Below are 24356 nucleotides of genomic sequence, written 5' to 3'. Positions count from 1 at the left end.
ATGTGTGGATACCCAATGGAAATCTGCTTAGGGGCAGAGGGCCTGGGGAGAGAGGAGGGGAAGAATACCTTGACTCTATAAAACACAGTTTTATGAGATGGCAATAAGGAGATATTTGAGATGCCTGGACACAGGCTAGTGCAGGGCTGGATGCAGTCTAGGAGGGAGCTACCTTAGGATAGCAGCCCTGCTGATAAACTGAGCCATGATGGCATGCGTTTTTTAGGGGATATACATTCACTGCCCAGCGTGCCCTCTTTTTCTAGGTCAAATAGGCTGATTGCAACACTGGCTTTATCCCATATCAATTGCTGTTTTCATGGATGGTTCCTGTCTTTTTTCAAGCACTGTGTTGCCTGGACTCCAGGATTCATTTCCTTGGGCTTCCCCAATTGTACCACCTAAAACCAGGTACCAGACGTGCTTAGCCCAGAAAGTCACAAACCTTCAACAGAAGATGCAGAGGAACAAAGTAAAATGGGGAGAACAGGGGATGTACAGAAACAAACCAACACAGATGGGCTACCTTCTGAGCTTTGCCAAAAAGCGTACGCTTTCATTCGGAATGCAGTGCGAAAACGCTCCTTATTATTCAAGACAACATTCTTAGGTTCTTTTGAAGGACTTTCTTCAATGGCATCTACATTCAGAGGGGTAAATAGCTTTCCTTTAGTATTGGTACCACGAACCCGATCCAAGAGACCCAGCTTTTGGCTACAAAATAAGCAAAAGTAAACATTTTCCTCCTTTGTACACTATTAATTTGTTTTCATGGTGCTTTAAGTATATAATGGGTTAAGTAAATGTTTTGTATACAAGGACACTGCTGGGGCTACCACAATAAATGAATGTCTTCATAAGCAACAGTTAAGGTCCACAGATAATTAAATGCTTTTTATGAGCACTTTTGTATAAATGTTGAAAATGTTAACAGAGGGTTTTGCTATCCTCTCCGTGCAGGTATCATAGTGCTTCAGCTCATGTAGCATGCCTGAAGCATTAGTTTTAGTATTAGGACAAAAACACCACTACTGCCATGAGCAGGGATACCTTCCACTAGACCAGGTTGCTCAAAGCCCCATCCAGCCTGGCCTTGAACACTTCCAGAGATGGGGCATCCACAACTTCTCTGAGCAACCTGTTCCAGTGCCTCGCTTCCCTCACAGTGAAGAATTTCTTCCTAATATGTAGTCTAAATCTGCCCTCTTTCAGTTAGAACCCATTCCCCCTTGTCCTGTAACTACATATCCTTGCTAAAAGTCCCTGTCCTGCTTTCTTGCAGTCCCCCTTTTGTTACTAGAAGGTGCTCTGAGGTCTCCCCAGAGCCTTCTCTTATCCAAATGCAACAACCCCAACTCTCTCAGCTGTTTATTCATAGAAGAGCTGTGCATAGTCAGGAGTAAAAGAAAGTCAGATGTGTTGTGAACAAAGTAAATTACCAGCAAAACTCTGGCAAGGCATTGCCAAGCAATGACTGTGTACATGGCAGGGCAGGCTGCCCTGTTCTCTCCAACATTTGCTGTCAGCCATCTCTCACTACCCCAAGAATTGAGGTGACCTATGTGAGTTGTAGTGAAGTGACATATTTTGTTCCTCTGATGATTCCTTACATTGTCCTCTTATAGATTTACTGCCCAAAGACACTTGTCCTTCAGTGACAACATACAGCTAGAATTTCATCTATCTGCCATTTTACCAGCATCACTAACCCTGACAGCCTGATGACTGAAACCACCTAAAAGGCAATCACTAATACTACTGAAAAGAGCAGCAGAAAAGGAATCTGCTACTGAGTATATAAGCTTATATATGTTCTGAACATTTTTTAGGTGATAGATGGTATAAGTATTTGATTTGCTTGTTCACTTTGCTGCTCAAACGTTTGTTAATTGCACATTTGTTATTAAAAAAAAAAAAAAAGCAGGGCTAAGCCATGGGAAGAAAGCCTGCCTTTTAACATATTCCTGGATGCTGAAGTGTGGGACAGCTCTAGGAGAGGTGAATTGTGCACACATGATCAAGAGGCAGTTCTGTGTGAGATACCAGGTCAAGCAGGTTGAGTGTGGCGAGAGAGGGAGGGAAGAAGCCATCATAGCTGGCAGGTTTCTGAGAGCCACGGGTGAGAGCAGAGCTGAAGGATAAACAGCCATGGTTACCAGAGGAAGGAGTTAATAGGTATCCAGTAAGGGATCTGTGCAGTAGGATCAGCTGAAGCCATTAAACCTGCTGGCAGGAGAGGCAAGTCTGGGGAGGGTCCACCATGCAAGGACATAGTAGACAAAGATGAAGACTTGGCTGCTGACCTTGCAAATGTGAAAAAAGCATCTATTTCTATCTGAGAGCTCTGTCTGTTGCAGTATTCCGCCATAATGGAAGTCCTTAGGAAATTCCTCTTAAAATGATAAAGGAAAGACTTAAAGATATGCTTGATGGCAGCACAGCTTTCATAAGAGTGCTAACTCTAGTAAAAATACTGTAATTTACAGCATACAAAATTCACACCTGATCTGAGCATTGAACATCACAGCTGTTGCAAGTTTTTTTGTTGTTTTTTCTACATTAATTACTGAGGTCCTTATTTCTACTAGCTGTTTCTGATTAATATATCTTTGACCCAGGAAGTAATGAAATATGGGCTTCCCTGTCACAAAAAGATGAAAGCACTTAAGCTTTGGGTAGGAAGTTTTTTCAGCCCTTCTGAATTTTCTTGTTGATATGCCAATACTTGTGAATGCAGCCCAGTAAATTCAGACTCTTGTCCTGTCACTGCATGCATATGTGTGTGCAAGTATGGAACTGGAAACTAAGAACGACTTGTGTATGGAGACACACAATTAGTCCTGATATATCAGCATTTCCAGGAGATGAAAGCTTGGATTGAGTGAAGAATTAGAACAGTCTAAGTGAATGATATCAGTATTACTCAGACTTTGCCCTATTGTCATTTCCTGAGGAATTCATGGCACAAAGTGCAGACAAATGTAATTAGCAAAAATCAGGGATTAATTACTTCTTTGTCATGGATGTCAACAAGTAACATCTCATATTTTTTTACAAACTACGTTTTGGGAACCCATTTTAAAAATTACTTCCATAGTTCTTGCTTTTGGGTTGGAATCTTGATCTGATTGACCCACCAAGGTGCTCTAAATGGTGAGTGCAGAATGCCAACAAGTGTTCTACTCAGGAAGAATCCTGTGACCTCTTTTCTTTCACTTCTCTATTTCAGAGGCCATGTTTGGAGCAGTATTGCTTTACAAGACAGATGTCTTAACTCCATGGCATTTCTGTGAAATTTGCTTTCTTTAAGCACTTGGCTACCCCACGTAGGAAAAATATACAGAGGAGAAGATAACAACTACTGAGCAATTTTGAAAGGGCATGAAAAAATAAAGGCGAGGAAGTAAAAGTCAACAGAACGATTTGTGTGGAGGTTTTTTGGGAGAGTAAAGGAGGGAAAATAAATTCACGTCTCAATAATAATAAAATCAAAGTTTGAAGGAGGAATTTGAGAAGGATGGTCAAGAAGAGTCTGGAATCATGCATATCACTGAAAAGAATTTTAATGCAAAGAAATGCACCAAAAATCTAGCTGAGTGATAACAGAATCAGCCAGGCAATATAAACTGATGAGCCTAAAGGTGTTAGAGAGAATGAGCTTGTGAGAGTGAGCATTTCTTTAATATAAAGAAAAAAGAGCACTTAGGCAAGCATGGTATGGTGGTGATCTTTGTAGACAGAAGGAGACTGAAATAAGCTAAGCTACAAGAAGGAAGAAATCAAAGCAGTTTTAGAATGAGATCTGTTCAGTGATAATAAAATGAAGAAATTTATCGCTGGATCTGAAAAAAAAAGGTACATTCAAAAGGCTTTTTGTGGAGATCAGTTTTTTCCTGGTGGGAGGATTAACAGGTCACCAATGATAGACAATTGATAGAAAGGAAGAGTGTAGTCCACCTATTCTTCAGGATTTTAAGATTCAGAGCTTCTGGAGAGACCTTATGGGATGAGAAGGATTAAATCTAGCAGTGAAAATCAGATGATTTCAGATGATGAGGTAATTTCCTCAAAGGCAAGAAGAGGTCACATACTACATACTGGCTTCGAGCAACATATTAAATGTGACAAGATTTGAGTTAGTAACACTACAGAGAAGATCTCAAGAGAATACATTTAAGGCACAGAACCTGAAATATGAAGAAGCAGAAAAATAGATTAGAAAGAAGATTGCTACTGTTTATAAAAAGCAGTTTAATACTATACAAGAAGAAAATACTTGCCATTACAGGTGGTCTCTGACTCTCTCCCCCGAAACCTGCTTAGTGCTTCAAAATGCATATCCAGATATCCCAAAATTTCCCCCTTAAAATTCCTATTATAATTGCCTTCCTTACCAAAACACAAGGAGACAGAAAGTGCACTGCAAGGCTCTATAAGAATCAGACCAGAAAGAAAAGGGTCAGTGGATGATGCAAAGTATCCAAAACATTACTCTAGTGAATTTTTTTTTCCAGTGGAATAGGAAACATATGCAGAAAGCTCTGTCATGGAGCTATACAAGAATAGGATTGACCAAAATTTGATATCATTCTTATAGATCAGAACAGATCAAAATAATCCTCTGCATTCAACACAAAACTCTACTTATTTACAGTGACATTTTCTACTGGATATGTAGGCACATGCATTTGTGGGGTGCTTTTTTTTTTTTTTTTTTTTTTTTTTTTTTTTTTTTTTGTGGGGTGGGATTTTCAGTAGATAACATGAACTAAAAGCATTCCCAAACTCTCTTTCCAGGGAGTTTCTCAGCTATCCTCATTGATAAATGTCAGTTTAGGAACAAACTATTCTCCCAAGACTGTTGCTCTAGCATCTTAAATTTAGGAGCTAGAACTCATCTGATCTGCCTTAAGCTGTTAAAAAAGCTTAACTTCCTGTCTAAGATTAATCTTTAGACTTATTTCTGTAATCAGTGGGAAGTTAGCAACCCTAACCAGTGAGTGGGAAGAGTGTGGTTCAGCTTGGGAGGACTTTACGCTTGGGGAACTTGGCTTTTTTTACTGATTATAGAAAGATCTAGATGAGAGGTCATTTAAAAAGCCGGTCTCTAGTCTAAGTTAAAATTACCTGAGCTGAAGCCCTCCTTGTTAATTGAATCCTGATGATTAACCCTTAAAGTAACATTCAGATTCGTAACAGTATGTTTATGCAATAAATATGACAATTGTGTTCATAACCAGGCAGCCAGAGCAGTAGAATCATCAGAAAATAAATAATCAGCTTCACATCCAAAAATACAACAGTATGTTGTATACAAAAGAACCCAAAACAAAACCCAAGCTTCTTTCCAGATAATGACTAGCTGTCATCAGGAAAAGAAATGGACTTTATTCTCATTTCCAAGGGATGAAATCTGGATCTGCTGGGGTTTTTGTTTTCGTTGATCTTTTTTTGAAAAGACTTAGGCAACATTTGTTCTCATGACACAATCTCCTTCATTAAGGCAGCATGCGCATGGCTCAGTCCCGGGGTATGAAGCATGCGCAGGTCACATCATCCTCCATGAGAATGGCTAGGACAGTGGTTCCCACCCACAGCTTCATGTACTGCTGCCTGTCTCCTTCAGAATCCTCCTGCTGGTGTTAGCTACTCTTCCTCCCCTTGGAACAGTGGGCCTGTTTCATTTGTCTCTCTTACATTCAATAAAATGTGATTCCCAGCTTCCAACACAGTTCCAGGAACTGGGGAGATTCAAATGCATCCCAAACTGCTGCTAAATGCAAATGCTGCTAAAAATGCAGGGTAGTTTCTCTGACTACCTTGGATATGTTTCCATTGCTTGTCTTGCGTGCTATTGCATCCTCTCCCTCATGTGTTCCAAAACCTATGCGTTTGAAATGGGGGCCCAGGATGAGAATTCCTTAACTCTGTGGTAGATACATAAAGGGAGGAAGGTGGAAGCAGTGCAGATAGCTTCTTCCTTCCTAAAGAAAAATTCAGCTCTCAAATTCTTTTTCCCCAAGAGCAGTGGGAATTATTTTGGACCACCTAAGGGATTAATTTGGTGTCTGGATATACAAGAGATGCCTGGCTTCTGCAGCACATGTTCTACCCTTGCTCAGAATAAAGAGTGGGAACCACTGAACTAGAAATACTTTTCCAGAAACAGACATGCAAAGAAACAATGCAGTTACATCCCATCATGCAAGCCAGATACTCTCCTCTCTGTCCTCTGCCTAGTATTGGAGTTTCATAAACAAATGGCACATGTATGAGGAGGAAAATAATAAATTAATGCTAACAGTGAATCAAACAGCCCTCTGCCATGTGTTTACCACTTTCACCTAACAAGAAATAAAAATAATCAGGGAATTTTTCCATTTTTTTCACAGGTTAGCTAATCACTGGATTCAGTTAGTCTCAAGCAACTAGAAGCAAAAGGCAGTCATGTTTACTCCAATATTTTTATACCTTATCAGCTGAACTTATATGGGTGAACTTAGATTTGGAAAAAAAAAACATTCTGAAAGACATTTCCAGAAGTATTCTGATTTGAACTCTTCTTAATAGAAATTAGAACAAAACTAATGTTATGAAGACAGACATGAATCCTGCAGTGAACGTGTTCAAATGATCTCTGAGAGTCCGTGAGTTTCCTTAAGATAAAACAAAGAACATTCTGCACTTCCAAGGTACTTCTGAATTTTGGCCAATCAGCTTTCCCTTTTATTGAGTAACATTCTTTTCTGCAGAGAAGATCTCACAAAAATGTTTAATCTCAAAATAGTTGACCCCAACTTCCTGACAACTAAAATTGTCACTTTGCATCCTGAACCTTGAGGTCTAAATTTACAAGTTTCTAACGTCTGAGGAGGAAACATCCCTTCTAACTCAATATCTCATTGGTATTTAAGGCTGAGTGTGACTCCAAATCCAAATTTATCTACCACCCAGATTATCTACCCAGAAACAAGTCCAACTTGGGTTTAATTTTGATGCCCTTCAGAAAGAGAAAGAGACCTTGTGCACACTAAAGGCCTTTGCTTAGCCCCTTTTCTCATGCACACTTTCAAAAGTGATTGGGAATGGGTAAAAATAAACAATGTCACATAAATCTATGGGAAGAATAATCCAAATCCAATTCTTTGTCAAAACAGGATGGATATTTTTCACCAATGCATGCAGCCATTGTAGGTAGAAAGCATATGGATGTTGACCCACTTGTTGCTTTGAAGTGAACATATCTCCATGTATCAACCACTAAAAAGCAAATCAAACTGCAAAATCAGTGTCTTCTGATCATTTTCTATGGGCAAATCACCAAATCAAGAAACAAAGAGCTTCACTAGCTGCTCTCCAAAAGTTGAAGAGCTTCAGCTAGAAAAGCTGAGTTGTGTGTTGATGATTTCATGTTTGTGGAATGAAGTGGAAATGAGAACAATGAGCTAAAGTTGAATGACAGCAAAGTGTTTGTATGAGATAGGATAAAATGTTTGACAATTCAGTCAAAATATTATTTCTAATGATATTTGTTTCTTATTCCTGAAATGAGAAGGATTATTTCTATGACTCTTTGAAGGAAGATAAAGTTCTTGCCCCTCATCTTAGGTCATAGTTCAGCAAGATATTCAAGTATGTCACTAACTTTTTCAGGTGATCAAAAGCATCCACTTCTTTTCCATTTGCTGAACCAAAACCTGCAAATACACATGCAAAGACGCTCTTCCAGTGAACTCAAATTCCAAGTAACTTGCATGAATTTGTGTTGGCAGGGTTGGGACTGCATAAGGAACAGTGTTTAGCTCTTACAGTATATATTTTTTTACAGTAAATTTCAAAATGATTTGCAGAGTAGGTTAGTATCACTCCCATTCTATGAAAACAGAGAAAAGCACTTCTTTCTAAGCATATCATTGGGAGAGCCAGGATTATATTCCATATTTTCTGAACAGCAGAACAATTAACTATTTGCAAGGTCATGCAACTTCCTTTTTATGCTTAATAACTTTTCAGTCTTATTGCCCCTTACTTTTGACGGTAGTAGGTGAACTACTGTAGTAAAAACAGAAAGTGCAGGCAGGGAATGGCATGCAAGAAATATGAAAAGAATAAGGCTCAACTGTTACTTGAATGTATATACCTAAGTTTTCTTGTGAGGCTTGATCCAAAGAATGACTCCCTACTAAACATGACATTACTGTAAAGTGAAGAAAAGTTATTAAGATGAGACGTTAATGATTACCCATGAAAAGCTCTATGAAAAAGAATGGGAACAGCCTTTCATTTGTAGTTAATGTAGTGTGGAGATCAGAGTGGCTTTTTTCTCCTTCCTGTTTTGGGCAGATGTATTAAGATGAAATGCTGACAGTGAAATTTTACACCTTGCAAAGTATGGCTTTATTTTCATTTTGTTGCTAACACTGACAATACAAAAATGTGCCACATTTTATGAATTCTTTCATACATAATAGGAAGGACTGGTACTGATTATGCCACTTAAAAAAACTGAATCAACTTTCCAAAGGCAGAGAAATATTATTTATCTTGTAGAGATAAGGAAACAGGGATAAATGACTTTTCTGCAATCACATAATAATAGATCAAGGAATGAACATGCTCTCCTGATGTCTAGTTCTACAGCTGGAAAATGAGGATTAGGAACAGGACTCTAGGAGAAAGTTCAAAACTCTTCATTGAAATGCCTGTCTATTCAAGTGCTGAAGTTTCAACACTAATCAAAATCAGTTGAAGAGCTGCTAACAACAGCACTGAAAAATTAGGCCCAATATTCATTACCAAACTTAGACATAAAAAGTTGGTTCAGAATAAACAATATATCCATCAAGCAAAGGCCCATCTTAAATGCAGGTCAGGCTACCAAATGTTTGCTAAATGATTTGCTGCACTCCAGCAGAAATGAGCATTAGTATCTTCTTCTCATAAATCTTCCTTCTTGAGAGCTGAACAGATGAAAAGGCTTTGCAATACTGGCAGAAGAGCAATTGCTACCTGAGATTTCATGGAGCTGGTAGGTTTAGGTACTGATTAAGGAAAAAAAAAAAGCTGGAGGCACCTCTGGCATAAAATCAGTAAAATCCCCACCAGTGAGCCATGGATAGCACAGCCCCAGTTCCTCCTGGTTTGGGGAACTATACAGAGCCTATAGGGAAAATGCTATTCTTAACAGAGCTGCATCACATGTTCCTCTTCCCTTCATTGCTCACAGGACCCAGTCCAGCTCCAGGGCAGTCAATTGTCCCCTTCATCATATCTCATATCTTCACAGTTTTAGTTTAAAGGGAGCTTCAGTAAAGCCTTGAAGGGGCTGCTGCCAAACCTCAATTGGTTTTCTACTATGACAAGTCGTTTCTTGCAGCCTTGCCTTGGGTTCCAACTTCCAAAGTGGACTCTTCCACTTTGTTGTGTCCTCTATGTTTTTCCCAAATGGTCCAAGAACAAGGAGCTGTATGTAGCTGTGTCTTTTTCATAATGTCAGCTCCTGCTTCCAAGGAGTGATCATAGAAGGATCTGTCACAGTGTTTACTTCTAGAACTGTGGAGTTCCTAAAGAGTTTTCACACCACTCAGTAGAAACCCTGCCACTTAAAGTGCTCCCAATCCTCAAATTTTGAAACAGTCAGGTGTAATTTTTACCTTTATTAAAAGCTTCTGTGAAAGCTTTGGACCAATTCTTCTCTCTTCTTTATCAACCACTGACTAGACAATGCCATTTATTACTACAGCAACTTTCCCATTAAGTACTTAACCGATGGAAGAACCTGGAGACTGATGGCATTTATGGGCTGTTCTCTCCAGTAGTACCACGTTCCTTTATTGCTCATTTATTTCAGTACAGCCAAAGCACAAACTGCAGTGGAGTATGAGTAATACATTCTATACTAAATCACTGTAGGAGGAAGAAGTTTTTTCTTTTCCGTTTTTTTTTTTTTTTTTTTAGCTTATCTGGTCTGTAAATAAGAGTTTTATGAGAGATGGGAGGTAGGACTGTCAAAACAACCAGATTTTATGGCTCAATCCCAGTTCTACTGAAGTCAGTGGATGCTCCCACAAGTACCATCATCTGTCTGTTTACCTGGAGGGTTTCCAATGCCTTTAATTGAATGCTTCATTCCATAAACACATTCCTGCTAACAGGAAGGCTCCAAGGCAGGTTTACTGATGATTTTGCTAGAGGTTATTACATATGTAACAACATAAAAGCAAGATATATCCAGCTAGAATGAAGGGTCTTGGGATTATAGTTTTAAAGAGTTTGAGTTGTGAGTCATACTTTTCCATTTTCAATTCAGTGTGTCAAGATAAAATGATTTCTACTCATCTGAAAACTACACTAACTCAGAAACTACTCCACAAACTGTTTGGCTGCTGCAGGTTCAGGAGCTTCTCTGGGGGGCTGTGACCAACAGTCAACAGCAGCAGCCATTCACTTACCTAATTTTAATCTGCTGCTGCATGTGAGTCAGAACATTTTGACTCAAGGTATGGAATTACATGCTTAAAAGGATTTCAGCCCCTAAGCTCTCTCCTACATATTAAAAACCAGAATTCAGCTGTTGTTGACACTGCAGATGGCTGAAATCTCCAGACATCTATGTTAGTGACTGCTTAGCCTGGGCAGTGCCATGGATGTGGAGTACATAAGATTCCTGAGGGTTTCCAAACTAGGTAGCTCCCATCCAGGCAGTCTTCGAGGAGGAGCAGGTTAGCTCATGATTATGGTGGCAAGAGGGGGAAGACAACTTTTCCCAATAATTTGTCACTACAACACTTGCCTGTATTGTGAGAAAACTTGGTATAGGTTTTCCCTTTCTGTTAAAGGAGGTCTGAACCCTAAAAATTCAGAGAACAGCAAGTGTTAATATTTTTTTTCCAACTTCCTTTATTGAAGCTGTCGTGTGTTGCATGAAAAACAAACAAATAAAAGATAATTTTTCATCAGGCCAGGGACTGGAACTCAAGCCTGACCTCTGACTAACATTTTTCAAATATTGCTACAATTCTTGTTCCTTTTCTCTACACTGTCCTAGCTTCAGCAAGAGTCTGTGGAGCTGTTTTTCTTTTAATTGCTACTGAATTTCATTATGGATGATCCATTGATAGCAGTCTAGCTTAAACTTTTGCCTCAGAATTACTGTATGTGCCTTTGACTCTTCTACTTAGCTGAAGAGGATTATAAATATATCATTTCCATTTGAGACCTTGCAGGTTGACTGACAATGACTGCTCTGCTGCAGTCTTCAGTGACTGACCAGTATTAGGATTGATGACTCCTTCATTTTCATTGCTTGTAAATTCCCCAGTGTGATGGGGAGCTTTCTCATTTTTTTCAGCAGGGGTGGGACCAAAGCCTCAAATTTAATGTAGCTTTTACAGTACTGCCAGAGAGATTGACTATCCTGCTGTTCCATCTGAGACATCCATCTTAGTATTTATTGTTAAGAAATCTTTGCACATGGTAAATCAACAGAGACTTCATCCCTTACACCATAACATTGCTCTATGCAAGACTATGAAACAACAGCATGAAGCAGAACTTTAAATTCCCCCCAGACCAGCCTGGATGCTAAACTCTGCCTCTATGGCATGGATCAGAAGAAATCTAGACCATGATTAATCATAACAAACAATAAAGCTGTTTACAGACAATCAGCAAGCAACACTGCCTTTGTACAGTTAGCATTTTAGCTGTGTTGTTATATTTGGAAAAAAGCAAGCAGTTAGAAAATGGATTGGTTAATAACTTTTTATGGCTACCTGTGGTGTTAGTAGCATGTTTTGGTTAACAGCTCATGAATCCACAAGGAACTATTTAACTTGCGTCCTCCAATAACTGTATGAAAACATATATATAAAATAATGGCACCTACATACCTGGCAGTACCATCCAATTGCTCTTTCCTTTTATAGAAGAGAGGAAGCATTACAAGAAAGCAAGGAAAAAGGAGTCATATAATAAATTCAGCAATTTTTTAAATATAAATTACTAATCTACTGCTAATAGATTATACATCTTTTGTTCTGTGACCATAACTGACAGCAGAATAAAAGCTATATTTTCAACTAGCCATAAAGCAAAGAAAGTGATATAGATTCCTGAAACCAATCTGTGATGCTTAGATTGGCAATGCAGTCTTTGGTGAGAGGTGATCTCTTTTGCCCTCTCTCCCAGAGCCTTATTTGCAAAACACCTATTAAATTTCAGGTTATGTTCAAATCAGAGGAACCTACATACAATGAACAAGCTTGAAGTCACAGTAATTAGTCTGGACTCTTCACGAGTCTGAAAATTCTCCTCTAAAAAAAGCCTGAGGTCCAGAAACCCTCTAGAAATTACTCCATAATGGAAAAGGTGAGAATAGACAGATAGTGAGAAAGGCTAAAGAAAAGGAAAGACATGTACTGAACCTTAATTAAACACTTATGGTGGGTTTATTTTTAGAGATTTCCTTTTTGAAGTATATGAAATTGATCCTAAAGAAATATATTGCAAATAAAACAAAGAGTTAGTATTTGCAATTTGCACTTTGTGAAGGTAGGAGCCTGAAACTTTTTAGGTCAGTTTTGAGCAACAGCTGGAGCTGCAATATTAGTGCAGTGGGCAGAACTTAATGTGGAGAGCTGTGTTTGAGCCAAGCACTAGTTTAAGGGTACTTTTTTTTCGGAATGAGGCCCAACAGCAAGTCTAGAATGAAAGCTTAAAACATTAACTTGGATAAGTAATTTCTATTATTAGCAACTGATAGTCTATTGCTAAAATCTCGGCTTTCATAGGGCCATATAGGTTTTTAAACAACATTTTAAAATTTAAGACCTGAGTGTGAGAAAGGTGCCTGTTTGACAGGCAAGAAAAACGAGAATCAGACAGACTCATGGCCATAAACACAGGAGCATCCATTATATCTGAATGTCTTTATGTGTGGAATGCTTTCCAATAAACTCAGAAGTGGTGAATGAAATAAAACCACAACCTCAGAAGAGTTTCCTTTTCCTCAGAGCAGTTTTCTGGGAAATATTTGTTACCTACAAAAGCCTCATTGATATGTGTAAAGTCTGTGTTTCCTGTCCTGACTGATACTTCATAGAAAATGATGACGGAGAAGCGCACAATGCACTTACCTGAAAAATGGAAATGATACAATTGATTCATAAAACCTCCAGGTAGCAACTAAATCAATCCTGTTGGGGTTAGTAGCATAGTATCTCCAAGCAGCCTGAATTACAGGGGAGAGGAAATAATTAGTGTCAAGTAAAGCTATTCCCCAGGCTGATTGCAGCCAGACTTTCAAAGAACACAACAATGCACCTGAGTGACTATCTAGAAATTAATTACTAATCAGCCATACCAAATGAGTAGCACTATATGGTACAACTACTGACACTGGATTATGATCTAGGAGGGCTGTAAAGGAGACAGAACATGGAGAGAACCACCAATATCAACATCACATTACATTAGACTAAACTGGTTTTATTCTCCTTTCTGAGAGAGAAAGAGCTTAAAGAGCTTCAAGTGCTGCTGGACTTGTGCAGTAATTCTGGAAGTGCTTAAGATAGTTTATTACCTAATGTATCATCAGAGGAAATTTTGCTGAGCGATTTTCTATTTCAACATTTAGCTCCAATCAAAATTCTCCAAAGAAAATTCTTTAAGCACATACCTAAAACCCACTGTAGCTAAGCAAACTACCTGCTAAGGGAAGATGCTTTGATTTAAAAGATGAATTCCATTCACAACTCATGACTGCAGATCCTTCTGTTTGCTAAAGAGTGTTTGTAATGAGAACAGTGTAATATGCCACTCAGTCTGTTTATCATGAGGACTGGTTTGATCCTGGGCAGTCCTGAGCACCAACACTTTCATCTGATATCACAGAAACTTTCTCTATCCCTCTGTAAAAATGCTTCTATTTCTTTCACTGCCATCAGGATGTGCTCCATATCTAGTAAGAGTAACTCCTGTCAAACTTCTCAGCACCAAGACTAGTGATTTTAAGCTTAATTTTCTGAATTAATAATAAAGGCTGTAACTGAAATCCAAGTGAGCTAAGGACTCTCTTCCCAATGAATTCTCAGATCATTCAGTGACATAACAGAAGATCCAGAGTGTGTTTTAGTTTTTTAAAACAACGCATTCTATTTATTTGCCTTGATTGAAACAGTCGCTGTCTATTGTGTTACTTCTATTGCTGTTTTCACATCAATACCAACGTAACTTTGTTTGCACATAAAAGCACTCTCTCAAGGGAACTAACAAAACCTGTATTTTGGAAAGAATATGTTTTCAACAGCTTGTTTTCTGTGATTTTGTGGCACTGATGCAGAAGTTAGTTGGTTTCCAGAACCTAGCAGATGAGACCCTTTCTTTAAAGACGTTTTTCTGAAAGATATTCTGGGAGTTGAACAATTCCTTAAAAACTGCAAGGACCTCTGGACTACCTAGCTCGGTGTGAAAAAACTAACAAACACAGCTTCCCACATCCTGGAATGGGAAATGAGGATTTGGGCAGGGGAGAAGTGGTGGCCCTTTTTAACATGATTGAGCAGTCTTCACACACAACACTTTCTCAAGGAAAGCGTAAGTGGCTGCAAACCTGAATGAGTTCAGCTGCTGGCTTTCTTCTTTTCTCAAAATGTTTTTGACGATGTTGCTCCTGGACCTTCAGCGCCAGCCCTGAGCCCAAAATGCCCTGAAAACACAGAGTGATACAAGATTTTAGAGAATTCTTAGGAAAAAATGGATTAATGATGAGAAGAAACAGGTCTGTGGGGGGAGATTGAGACAGCATGTCTTTTCCGCTGCTCCACTCGTAAGACAGGAGATGTTCATGGTCTTCTCAAGGACCACAGACCATTTTAAGGTCCTTGACAGGCTTCTTCAATGTCTACTGCCTTTCCAAGCTGGAGGTGTCCATGTGGTGTATTACTTCACGCTCAGGGCAGAGTGAAACTGTGTTTGTGTGATACAAGAGCTATGCTAAACCATACTCTGGATTTGGGTGTGCAGGACTTGCCATCCTCTGTGAAATTCTTTCCAGGTCCCGATGTAAAGGAAAAGTATCCTAAAATCTGGGCTTGGGACACTTTCTGTTGCTATTCAGCCCATCTCACTCAGATCTTGTCTCATTCTCACCTGAGGACTTTGCTGGCAAGGGAAATACAAGGCTGGGTAAGATGGGCCCAATTCTAATTATCAAAACAATAGGCTGTAAATCCTTCAAAAATATGTCTTGTGGGGCCTATGTCAATACCAGTAAACTAACATGTGCCAGAGTACAGTCTCATGAACTACCTTGTGATTTCCCAGACTGTTCACTTGCTGGATTAATTCTGTTTGTGTGCCAGCCAGCACTGTCAGACAATGCCCACCCATGATTTGACGAGTATTGGGGGTGGTATATTACTCCCAATAAGCTCTATGCAAAGTTGGGAAGAAATAGGTTTAGTTTACTGATATAGACACCCTCAAGTCTCTGAATTAATTCTTACAAGGGGATTTGGTTCTACAGAAAGTTCGCTTTATGTTTTTTTTGCAAGTCCACAGCACTGGGCTGTGTCTAAGAGAGGAGGGGAAAGGTACTTACTGCAGGAAGAGCAAAGAAAGACACTCCAATGAGAGAGAAGGTAGCTGCAATCAGCCGTCCCTCCCATGTTTTGGGGGTCTTGTCGCCGTACCCAATCGTAGCCAGGGTGATCTGTGGGCAGAATGAACAGGACTCCCCATGAGAAAAAGAAAGCCAACAGCTCTGCTTTAAATGTCACCACAAAACCTTCATAACTCACTTTGCTCTGTGGGTGCTCATGCACAGCTCCTTGAAATAGGATCTTGATGATGGGCCAACCAATTTTCTTTAATGGTGTCACAGTCCCAAGGCATTGCACGGAGAATGCATTTAGTCCTGAAGCAGCTGCCTCTCTAGGATGCATTTGCTGCCAGGGAACTTCATGGGACATTGCCTGTACAGTGAGTTTCCCGCCCACCATCAGTGCACAGTTAGGAATGGGACTTGCCAGTTAACAACTTACAGGCCTTTAACAATCAGTCAGGATGAGCTCTGTGTGAGCTCCTGGTCTTTTAAAAACAAAGACGACTTTGTGAAAACGTACTCCTTTCCTTCTCAGTTGTTAATTTCCAGTTGTGTACCTTTTCTCACCAGTGAGACTCTGTCTAAATGTCCTGGATATGAAAGGATATGAAAACATCCAGGTGTTCTATGCAACAGTACCTTTTGACTAATAATGGGGAGGTTGGGGAGGTGCAAGGAAATATCTTGCCATTTATGAGTGAACTACATTAAATAAAAAATAAGCTGCTGAATTTTAGTTACAGCATTACATAGGATTCTCTGACTATCAGTAGCAAAGCAACATGAATGCTGGAATGACAGGAATATTTTGTGATCAAATAAGTTAGTCCTCTCTTCATCAGAAGAGACAAGAACAGATGTATCAAAGGTCCCTCTTGTTCAGCATCCTACTACCTGATTTTTGTGGAATACATGTAAGACATGAGAATTGTTGAGTTAACCTTTCCAGAAATATTTTTCTACTTCCTGCATCTGAATCCAGAGACATCTTCAGTCATTGGCTCCTTAAGAAGCAAACTTCCATGAATGTCTACCTCAACTGCCCAAACTTTTGATGCTCTTTGTTTGTCCAACAGAACCATCCATTGGCAGCTCTGATTCTGCCATTTTCTGAGGGATGCAGCTCCCACAGGCAGGACACTGCTTTCATGAAAGCCAGGTCTTCCATAGGCATAGTGCAGTTGTACCTGAAGAGATACTCCTCTAAAAGAGAGGGTTCCCAGAAGCCAGGAGCACAGACTGATTTCTGAAGGAGGTTTAAGCATCTAAGGGCCTTTGTCTGACTGAAAATCAACCTGAAAATCAACAGGGATGTAAGTTCTGTTATTTGGTTGTAGAGTCACCCCTACTTTGGTAATTTTACACAGGTAACATGCCTTTTACCCAAATATAGCAGCCCTTGCACTATAGTCTCTAACATCAACATCTTATCTCTTCTTGGGTATGAAGTTTTTAAGAAGGGGATAAGGTATTTTTGGAGTCACTTACCAGCCCCCACCACAGTGCATCTGCATAGGTTTCAAACTCTTCTTTCATCTCCACTCCATTAGCATCTTTTTCAGGAACATCTTTTTCAACCAGATAAACAAGAAACGAGGATAAGATGAGCGTCAAGAACCCGATGTACCAAGCAGTGATGAGCTCCTGCAAAAGAAACAGATGGACATGAAGGGGCTGAAAACATCCTCAATACCCACAGTAGCAGAGTAAACATCAGGAGGAGAGAGAAGCACACAGGGTAACAGCAGAGCTGTCACTGCTGGCTTGGTCACAGACCCTGCCCAGCCCAGCTCAGCACTCAGTGGGAAATAATGCAGAGATTTACAAGAATTAGCCCTTACATGGCATCTTCCTGGGGAACAGCTCGGAGCAATCTGCAGCTGTAGTTCTGCGTAACGCTGGGCTAAGGACGTAGCTGCACCCGTGACACGGCTGCTGCAGGCCTCTGTCCCTGACCTTGGCTCTTCACATCCCTTCCGCCTCTGGGCTTGGTCAGTCTTAGCCAGCAAATCACAGCTCTGCCCTCTCCCTCCCTCCAGAGAGCCACAGCTGCAGGATGTGGGTGGAAGTGGCAGCTCCACGAAACCCCTGAAGCTTGAGGAGTTTGAAATATTGTATAGTGTTAGGCTGTTTCCCATGAGAACAGTAAGGCTAATTGGATGTTCCCATGGACACAGCCTTGAGTTTTAAGGAGTACAAGGACAAAGCTGTTTGACTGTGTGCAGGTGTTACATTCCTAAGTGTTTTGTGTGTGTGTGTGTGTGTGTTCTTTTCTTCACAGACCGAAACCTATCAATAGATACCCCACGACAGCAGGATGCAGTTCCTTCTCTTTAGCCATATCAAAGTGGATTCCATCATGAATGAATGATGTTTTCAACATGAATTCATGCAATAAGAACAGACCTTGAAAAGCATCTGTGTGAAAACAAAACCTGAGCCTCCCTGTTTTAGGGAGAGTGACTGAAGTGGAGTATGTGTCTAATCCTACTGAGGTGGGAGATGAAGCTACCCAAGTTAAAATCCCAACAATGTCTGATACAAAGAAGAAAAAAATTTGGCGAAGTTCTTCAAAAGTGGGTGAAAAAAAATCAATATTCTACTTAATTTTATGAGAACTGTATTGGAAGAAAAAAAAATAAAGCATTCAAGCTGAGAACTTCAAAATTGAATCTTGAGATAAGTGAACTTTCTCAGCTAATTTCTGGTGTGCAATCATAGAAGAAAACTGTTAGCAAAATTGTTTCTTCATTGTCTCCAATAAAGCAAAGTTCTTAAACCCCTTCTTATCTCTCTGAGCCAGCTGAGATTCAAAGGGTGGTGGTGGGTAACCAAACAAGTAGCATGTGAATGAAATTCCACAAAATGAAGCCTTAAACAATTTCTAAACAATGTCTTTGCTACAAACTTCTTCCATGATCTGTTTCCCAGGAAACATTTTTGTCTCTGTTTATGTGCCACCTGCCTTGTAGCAAGTTTATACAGGGAAGAAACAGAAGCTGGTAAGCAATGAAGCAGGGTGGGTATCCCCATCAGCCACCATGCAGAAGCAAAGTCTAATTATGCTGTACCAGCTGGCATTTTAATTTTCAAACCCCTCTAAAATGTCAGGAATGTCACTCATGGATAAGAAATAGCAGTATGTAGCACAGAGTCTATGAAATTTTTTTACACCCTTTGCAGATGAGAAATCTTATCTAGAGGATTATTATGCAGATAGTTTTTAACTTGTAATAATGTTTTGTGAAAATGCAAGAACACAAGTATCTGTCTGGTGCGAGACAGGGTGTGTCTGACTACAGCATCAAGTTAGACCAAAGAAAGATGATTTTAGAAATTTTCCCTGTCTCAGTTCACACTGTGTGCATTTCTGTATTGTCTGACCCATGCCTACACAGAAAAATTTTACCAGTAGTTCACCCTGAAACCACATTTCTGCTAATCAGCCTCTTGCCATCCCTTTGGAGTCCTGCTCCATCTGTTGATCAGACAAGTCTGAGAAGCCACTACAAACACGTTGCAGCTTCGCAGGCATTTCTGTCAAAGATTTCAGCATCTTTCACCATTAAAGGGTTGTCCCTGCTCTCATTCAGTGTAAAGGCAAAACTTCTGTTGTAATGTGTGGGAATGAACATACTCTCCCTTCCCAGCACCACTATTGAGTGGAGAAGGGTAAAACAAGGGGCAGAAATGGTTCAGAGAAAGAAAGAGGGAATAAAACTTAAAGAACAAAACTATTTTTGGAACTACTAAACATAATCCCAAGGCATTGCTGTACCTGTGTATCCCTTCTCTTTTCCCTCAATCTTTCTCCCCAAGCCCCAGCTGAGCCCTGCAAGCTCCTCACTTACTTTGCTATGTGCACAAATAGCTGATCCTAAAAGTTTCCAAGTGCCGCCTCGCCTGTCCATTCGGAGCATCCGTAGGATCTGAAGGAAGCGGAGGCTTCTGAGAGACGTGGCCAGAACATTGCCCTGGTTCCCAACAGCAACCACTGGCACTGAAGCAATCAGCACAAAGATATCTGCAAGGTGAAAAGAACAAAGCCTGCCAACGAGAGTGGCCCTATCACCTGCTTCTTAATCCCATCTGGTTGTGTTGAAAATTTCCCATGGCAAATTTTGAAGCTGCCTGGAAATGCCTGCTCTTTCCAATTAAACAGATATCTGCACCTGCCACACAGGCAGCATCACAAACAAAACCTACCGGAAAGCCTCGGCATCTGTTTACAGATTGATGCACTGGACTTGAGACTCTGTCTGAGCCTGCTTAGGGATGCACAGAAACAGTGTCCTAAGGCTGACAGAAAAACAGACTTTTATTCATCTGCACCACAGGAACACCACAGTGAACAGGTCAGCAGATGAGAAATTCAGTTTTGATGGTACACCTAGTATTTGATTCTTTTGGCTGAGTTTTCCCATTAAAATCTCCAAGCCAGTGCAATTTTTTTTTGTTAAGTGCTCACAGGACCAATTTGCTGATCAACTGAAGAGGTTTGAAATGCAAAATCACATCACTTCTTGCTTTTTTCTCTTTTCCTTGTTTCCTTCTTGCTTTTTGGTCCTATACACATACAAGAAGAAAGTGGTACCAAACAGCTTCAAACATGCTCTGGACATATATAAATAACAATATATAATTTAGAATAACATAAAATTTATAATAATATAAATTGTCTTTATATTCTATTTCCAGCCAAAAAGAGGGAATTTCAGATTTATTCACTTCCAATCATTCTCAAAATAAATTTGCAGCAGTGATAAATGAGAGATGATATTAATAAGTCCAAAATATTTTCTGTTCTTTACCCAGATATCAATGAAGATCCATTCTCAGAAGTGAGATGGCAATTTTACCAAGAAGGCATGAGACAGGGTCAATCCCATTTGCTCACACCACACTCTGCTGACTTCACAAACCTATTAGAAGTATAAGATGTATCTATACAACAGTAGAACATAAAAGAGCACTACCAAATTGAGGATAGCATAGATGCACAAACAAAATTTGTTAAAATTTTGTCTACAATTTAGACTCAAGAGGTGAACAAAAGGAGGCCGAGGGAAGAGAGGTGTGTATTCATGTGGCACCACAGCTCCCCAGAGTGCTGTGTGCTGTACAAATGAATGAATGGGGACGTGCAAGACAGGTGCTTGGGAGTGAGCTCCTAAATACTGGCTGGTTGGTCTGTGGTTATGATGAGGAGTTGCAGGAGGGGATTCAAACATGAATAATGAGTAGTTTTATGGATAGTAATAGGCAGTGCCTTCCAAGCCTGAAAGACAACATAGGTGAAATCACAAAGATACTTGTTTGCAAATGCAGACTGACAATACAATGGTAAAACACAACACAAATATGAAAGAGGGCTGAGGAAGATCAGATGGGGTTGGGATCTGAAGTCGTTTGAAACTGAAGGCAGAGAGAGTCTTTTTGGGGATGAGTTTAAGAAAAATGCAGTGGGACTCAGGACAAGGACAATGTGTTTGAAGAGTAGAAGGATTCATTTTTTTTTCTCACTGACTAGATACCCAAGTGTCTCTCAAATTAATTATTGCTGGCTACTTCAAAAAACTATTCCAAGCAGGACACAGGTCCTAGCATAAAGGGCAGATCTGATTTCAGTGCTCTTTGCACTGCCATTCACCAGTTCTTCGACATTCCCCAAACTGGCTTAGAAGAAAAAGGACAATAACAGAGAAAATAGTAGCAGAGAGCTTGTGCCTACCCAGCATGCACAAAGGCTTCCTGGCGAATTTGAGTCTCCCCCTCCATCCTTTGTAGCGACAGCAACAGCCAGCAGCCCAGATTCTTAAGGCAAACTCTGCTCCAAAGATGAAAATGGCAAAAGTTTCCTGTATCAAGACACAAACTAAATTGTTAGTCTTATAACAAGTTTTGCAGTAATTCTGGACAGAAGGTCCCGAAGGAAATAGCTGAAGGAAATGAGGCACAAGTGTTAGGATATGTGCGAGAGAGAGAGGAAAAAAAGTGGAGGAAGAATACAGGTTGATGAAAGAGGCAAGGCAAAGTGGGAAATGCCTTTCCAGCCTTCTAAATAGTCTGTAGGAGGAATTTGCCCCTGCTGTTGGGTAAATGTGAAGTGCTCACCCTGCCTTAATGTAAGGGCAATTACTTCACAGAAAGACCTCGTTCCACACAAAAGGGGGAGATATATGTGAGTGGTGACTGCAAAGTCCTCAGTGCACTCTATACCCGTAACCCAGGATTACCCACCAGCAGCTCATTCATGCAGCCATATCTATAGAGACAGGACAGGACACAGTATATTCATAGGGTCATAAATTTAAGGCAATGATAAAGACATATGTAGGACAAATTTAAGGCATGTATTGTTCCCCCAAATTTTTGGTGGACAAAAAAATGGGATTTTCCACCTTGCTCAATAACCTTTCTAAGTACGGGGAGGGAATGGGGAGGAGAGGGCTTCTCTGAGATGCTCAGCAGAGATGGGCCAAGGGCAGCCTGGGTACGTGGTTACTCTTCCTCTCTGTGAAGAGCTGGCAAGGAGGAAAGGGGCACTTTTCCTCATGCTCAAACCCACAGCTCCTGGATGCTTCTGAAAACCGCTGAGAGCCACATACAAACAAGCACAGAAGGAAGAAAAATAACCTCAGGCTTTTTCAAAGGTGAAAGATGGGCTACAAGCAGGGTAACAGAGACCAAAAGCAAGTTTCACATTCCCTAAGGGATGAGGGTGTTTTCATATAGGCACTTTTTGAGAAGGAACATGCAAGGGGAATTCACTTTTCGTTCCTTCTGGCATTTTGCTGTTGCTCAGATATACATGCCTCTGGGGATACAAGGGGAAAGACAAATTGAGACCCCAAAATTAATTTTGCTGGGGATACTTTAGACAAGGACAGGTTAAGCGAGATGTTGTGCTCTCTATTTCATGACAGCTATGGGAGCAGAGAAAGTTCACTGTTAAGGTCATTTTCATAAAACTTTGAGTATGTCATGTTTATACTTAGTGTGGGGGGTGTTCTCTATTTTTTAACTCTTCTGCCAAATGGGAGGCCTACAAAATAAAGTCTTGAGCATGAAGTTCAACAGTCATAGAACCAGCATTCGGGAATACACAGAGAAAGGAATGTATTTGTTGCAAATACATTTTGTCTCAGAGGCACTGCCTGCAACAATTTCAGTTATGCTGTTATTGGGCACAAGCATGAGTCTGATTCTGATGACCTCCCTTGAAAGAAATACTGGGACTAGTAGACTACTATAGAGAGAATCAAAATATTTGAAAGATCCCCCCAAAAAATAGTTTCCAAATGTGCTTAGGTCTGGCATGGTTAATAGGAAATTTACTGATAATTTGATGGAAGGACTGTTAGGCAACTGCTCAAAAGCCTCAGGCTGGTATTTTTCCTCTCATTTTCTTTTTACTCAGGAACCTCACTTTCTTTTTAATCAGGTTTTGTTGACGATGGACTGGGAACTCTTCAGTAGGTAAGTGTATAGTCACTGCTCCAGGACCAATGGCAGAAACCTTATGACATGCAGAGCTGGGAGTAAGTTTCCATCCCTGCTGATGGGGCTGATTTCAATTCAAGGGCGTTACTGGAGTGAAGCACCAGCCACGGTCTACTTACCAGCAAGAGGAGCCAGTCTCCAGAAACAGTTTCATACTCCTTGAAAGTTGTCAGGACAGCTAAGATCAAACACCCCAAGACAATCAGAAACCTGGAATGAAATAAAAGAAAAAAACACAGCATTGTTACCCCTCTCTGTATTTGAATTGGAGATATTGCCTATAAAATCCATCAGGGGATGGCCCCTTCCTATTTGTGAGTAGAGAGATGGGCTGTCATGGTTTGAGAGCCCCAAAATCCAATTCCCTAGTTCTAGCCCCCCTCCCACATCTCAACCCAGTGTAAGATGGGTTTTCTAGACACCACACAAGACTCAAAATGGGGGGAAGGGATTATATATTACAATGACTGTACAAAATAAATACTACAATACATTATATACAATCTTAACTATCTCTACCATGACATAAAAGTATTTACAATGGATCAAATCTGTTCTCCCCTCCAAATAAAAGTCCAGGAGGGAAGAAGGAAAAGATCCTTTCCACTCTCAGAGCAACATTGTCTGTAGGGCAGCAGGCTATCTCTTTTCTTCCATGCAGCAGCTGTAGCTGGATCTCTGCCAGTACACACGAGGGGGTATCCAAGCCCCTCGGCCCATCATCTCCAAGTGAGGGTCTTCTCTTCCGTAGGCTGTGTTCACCCGGACAAAGGTCACTTCACCACAGTCATATCAACGAAGTACAGGGGTCTTCATGACGGTCCCTATCTTCAGGGGATTCAAGCCCCCTTTGCAGAGCTCTGTGCTCTGTCTCAAGGCAGCGGGGGGGGGGAGGGGGGGGGCAAGGTCACCCCCTCCACATTCCTTCTCTGAGCTTTTCAGCTCTTCTCTCTGGTGCTGCAGCACTCCAGAACTCTTCTCAAGTAAGAGTCCATCCTCCTCCTCTCTCTAGGAGAGGTCTCAGAGGGGTTTGGGGTCTTTTGGTTCAGTTCTTACCCCAAAACTCTGTCTCTATCCGTAGAGCTTAGTCCTGCTCTCTCTCTGCTGCTGGCTTTCTCTCTCAGACAACTCTGGGTCTTCCTGCTCGGCTGCATGTTCGTTTACTGCTTCTTCAGTTCTTATCTGTTGTCTCTCTGCCACCATTTCTCCGTCCACTGCTGCTCTGCTGCCGCTCCGTCTGCCCACTCAC

At 40.5% G+C, this 24356-nt stretch overlaps 1 protein-coding gene across 4 annotated transcripts in view; it reads right to left on the bottom strand.

Moving 5' to 3' along the window:
* Nucleotides 1-24356, bottom strand: part of KCNQ3 (potassium voltage-gated channel subfamily Q member 3) — a 202527-nt gene that overhangs the window by 14554 nt on the left and 163617 nt on the right. The window contains exons 1-11 of one of the 4 annotated variants that reach the window (XM_064644526.1): nt 24164-24308; nt 23227-23317; nt 21336-21462; nt 19456-19628; nt 17093-17248; nt 15602-15712; nt 14612-14707; nt 13137-13231; nt 11892-11918; nt 8141-8197; nt 527-714 (exon numbers count right to left, since the gene is read on the bottom strand). In XM_064644526.1, coding sequence (XP_064500596.1) covers nt 527-714; nt 8141-8197; nt 11892-11918; nt 13137-13231; nt 14612-14707; nt 15602-15712; nt 17093-17248; nt 19456-19628; nt 21336-21462; nt 23227-23317; nt 24164-24261 — 1219 coding nt within the window. In that variant the 5' untranslated portion in view covers nt 24262-24308. Of the gene's footprint in view, nt 1-526; nt 715-4394; nt 4431-8140; nt 8198-11891; nt 11919-13136; nt 13232-14611; nt 14708-15601; nt 15713-17092; nt 17249-19455; nt 19629-21335; nt 21463-23226; nt 23318-24163; nt 24309-24356 lie in introns of those variants that run through there. The other 3 variants (XM_064644503.1, XM_064644508.1, XM_064644517.1) reach the window with 3 other exon arrangements.

Source organism: Pseudopipra pipra, chromosome 1 (genome assembly GCF_036250125.1).
Source record: "Pseudopipra pipra isolate bDixPip1 chromosome 1, bDixPip1.hap1, whole genome shotgun sequence".
Classification (NCBI taxonomy): domain Eukaryota; kingdom Metazoa; phylum Chordata; class Aves; order Passeriformes; family Pipridae; genus Pseudopipra; species Pseudopipra pipra.
Note: the sequence above shows the minus strand (reverse complement) of the source record. Positions and strands in the feature narration are given on the sequence as shown.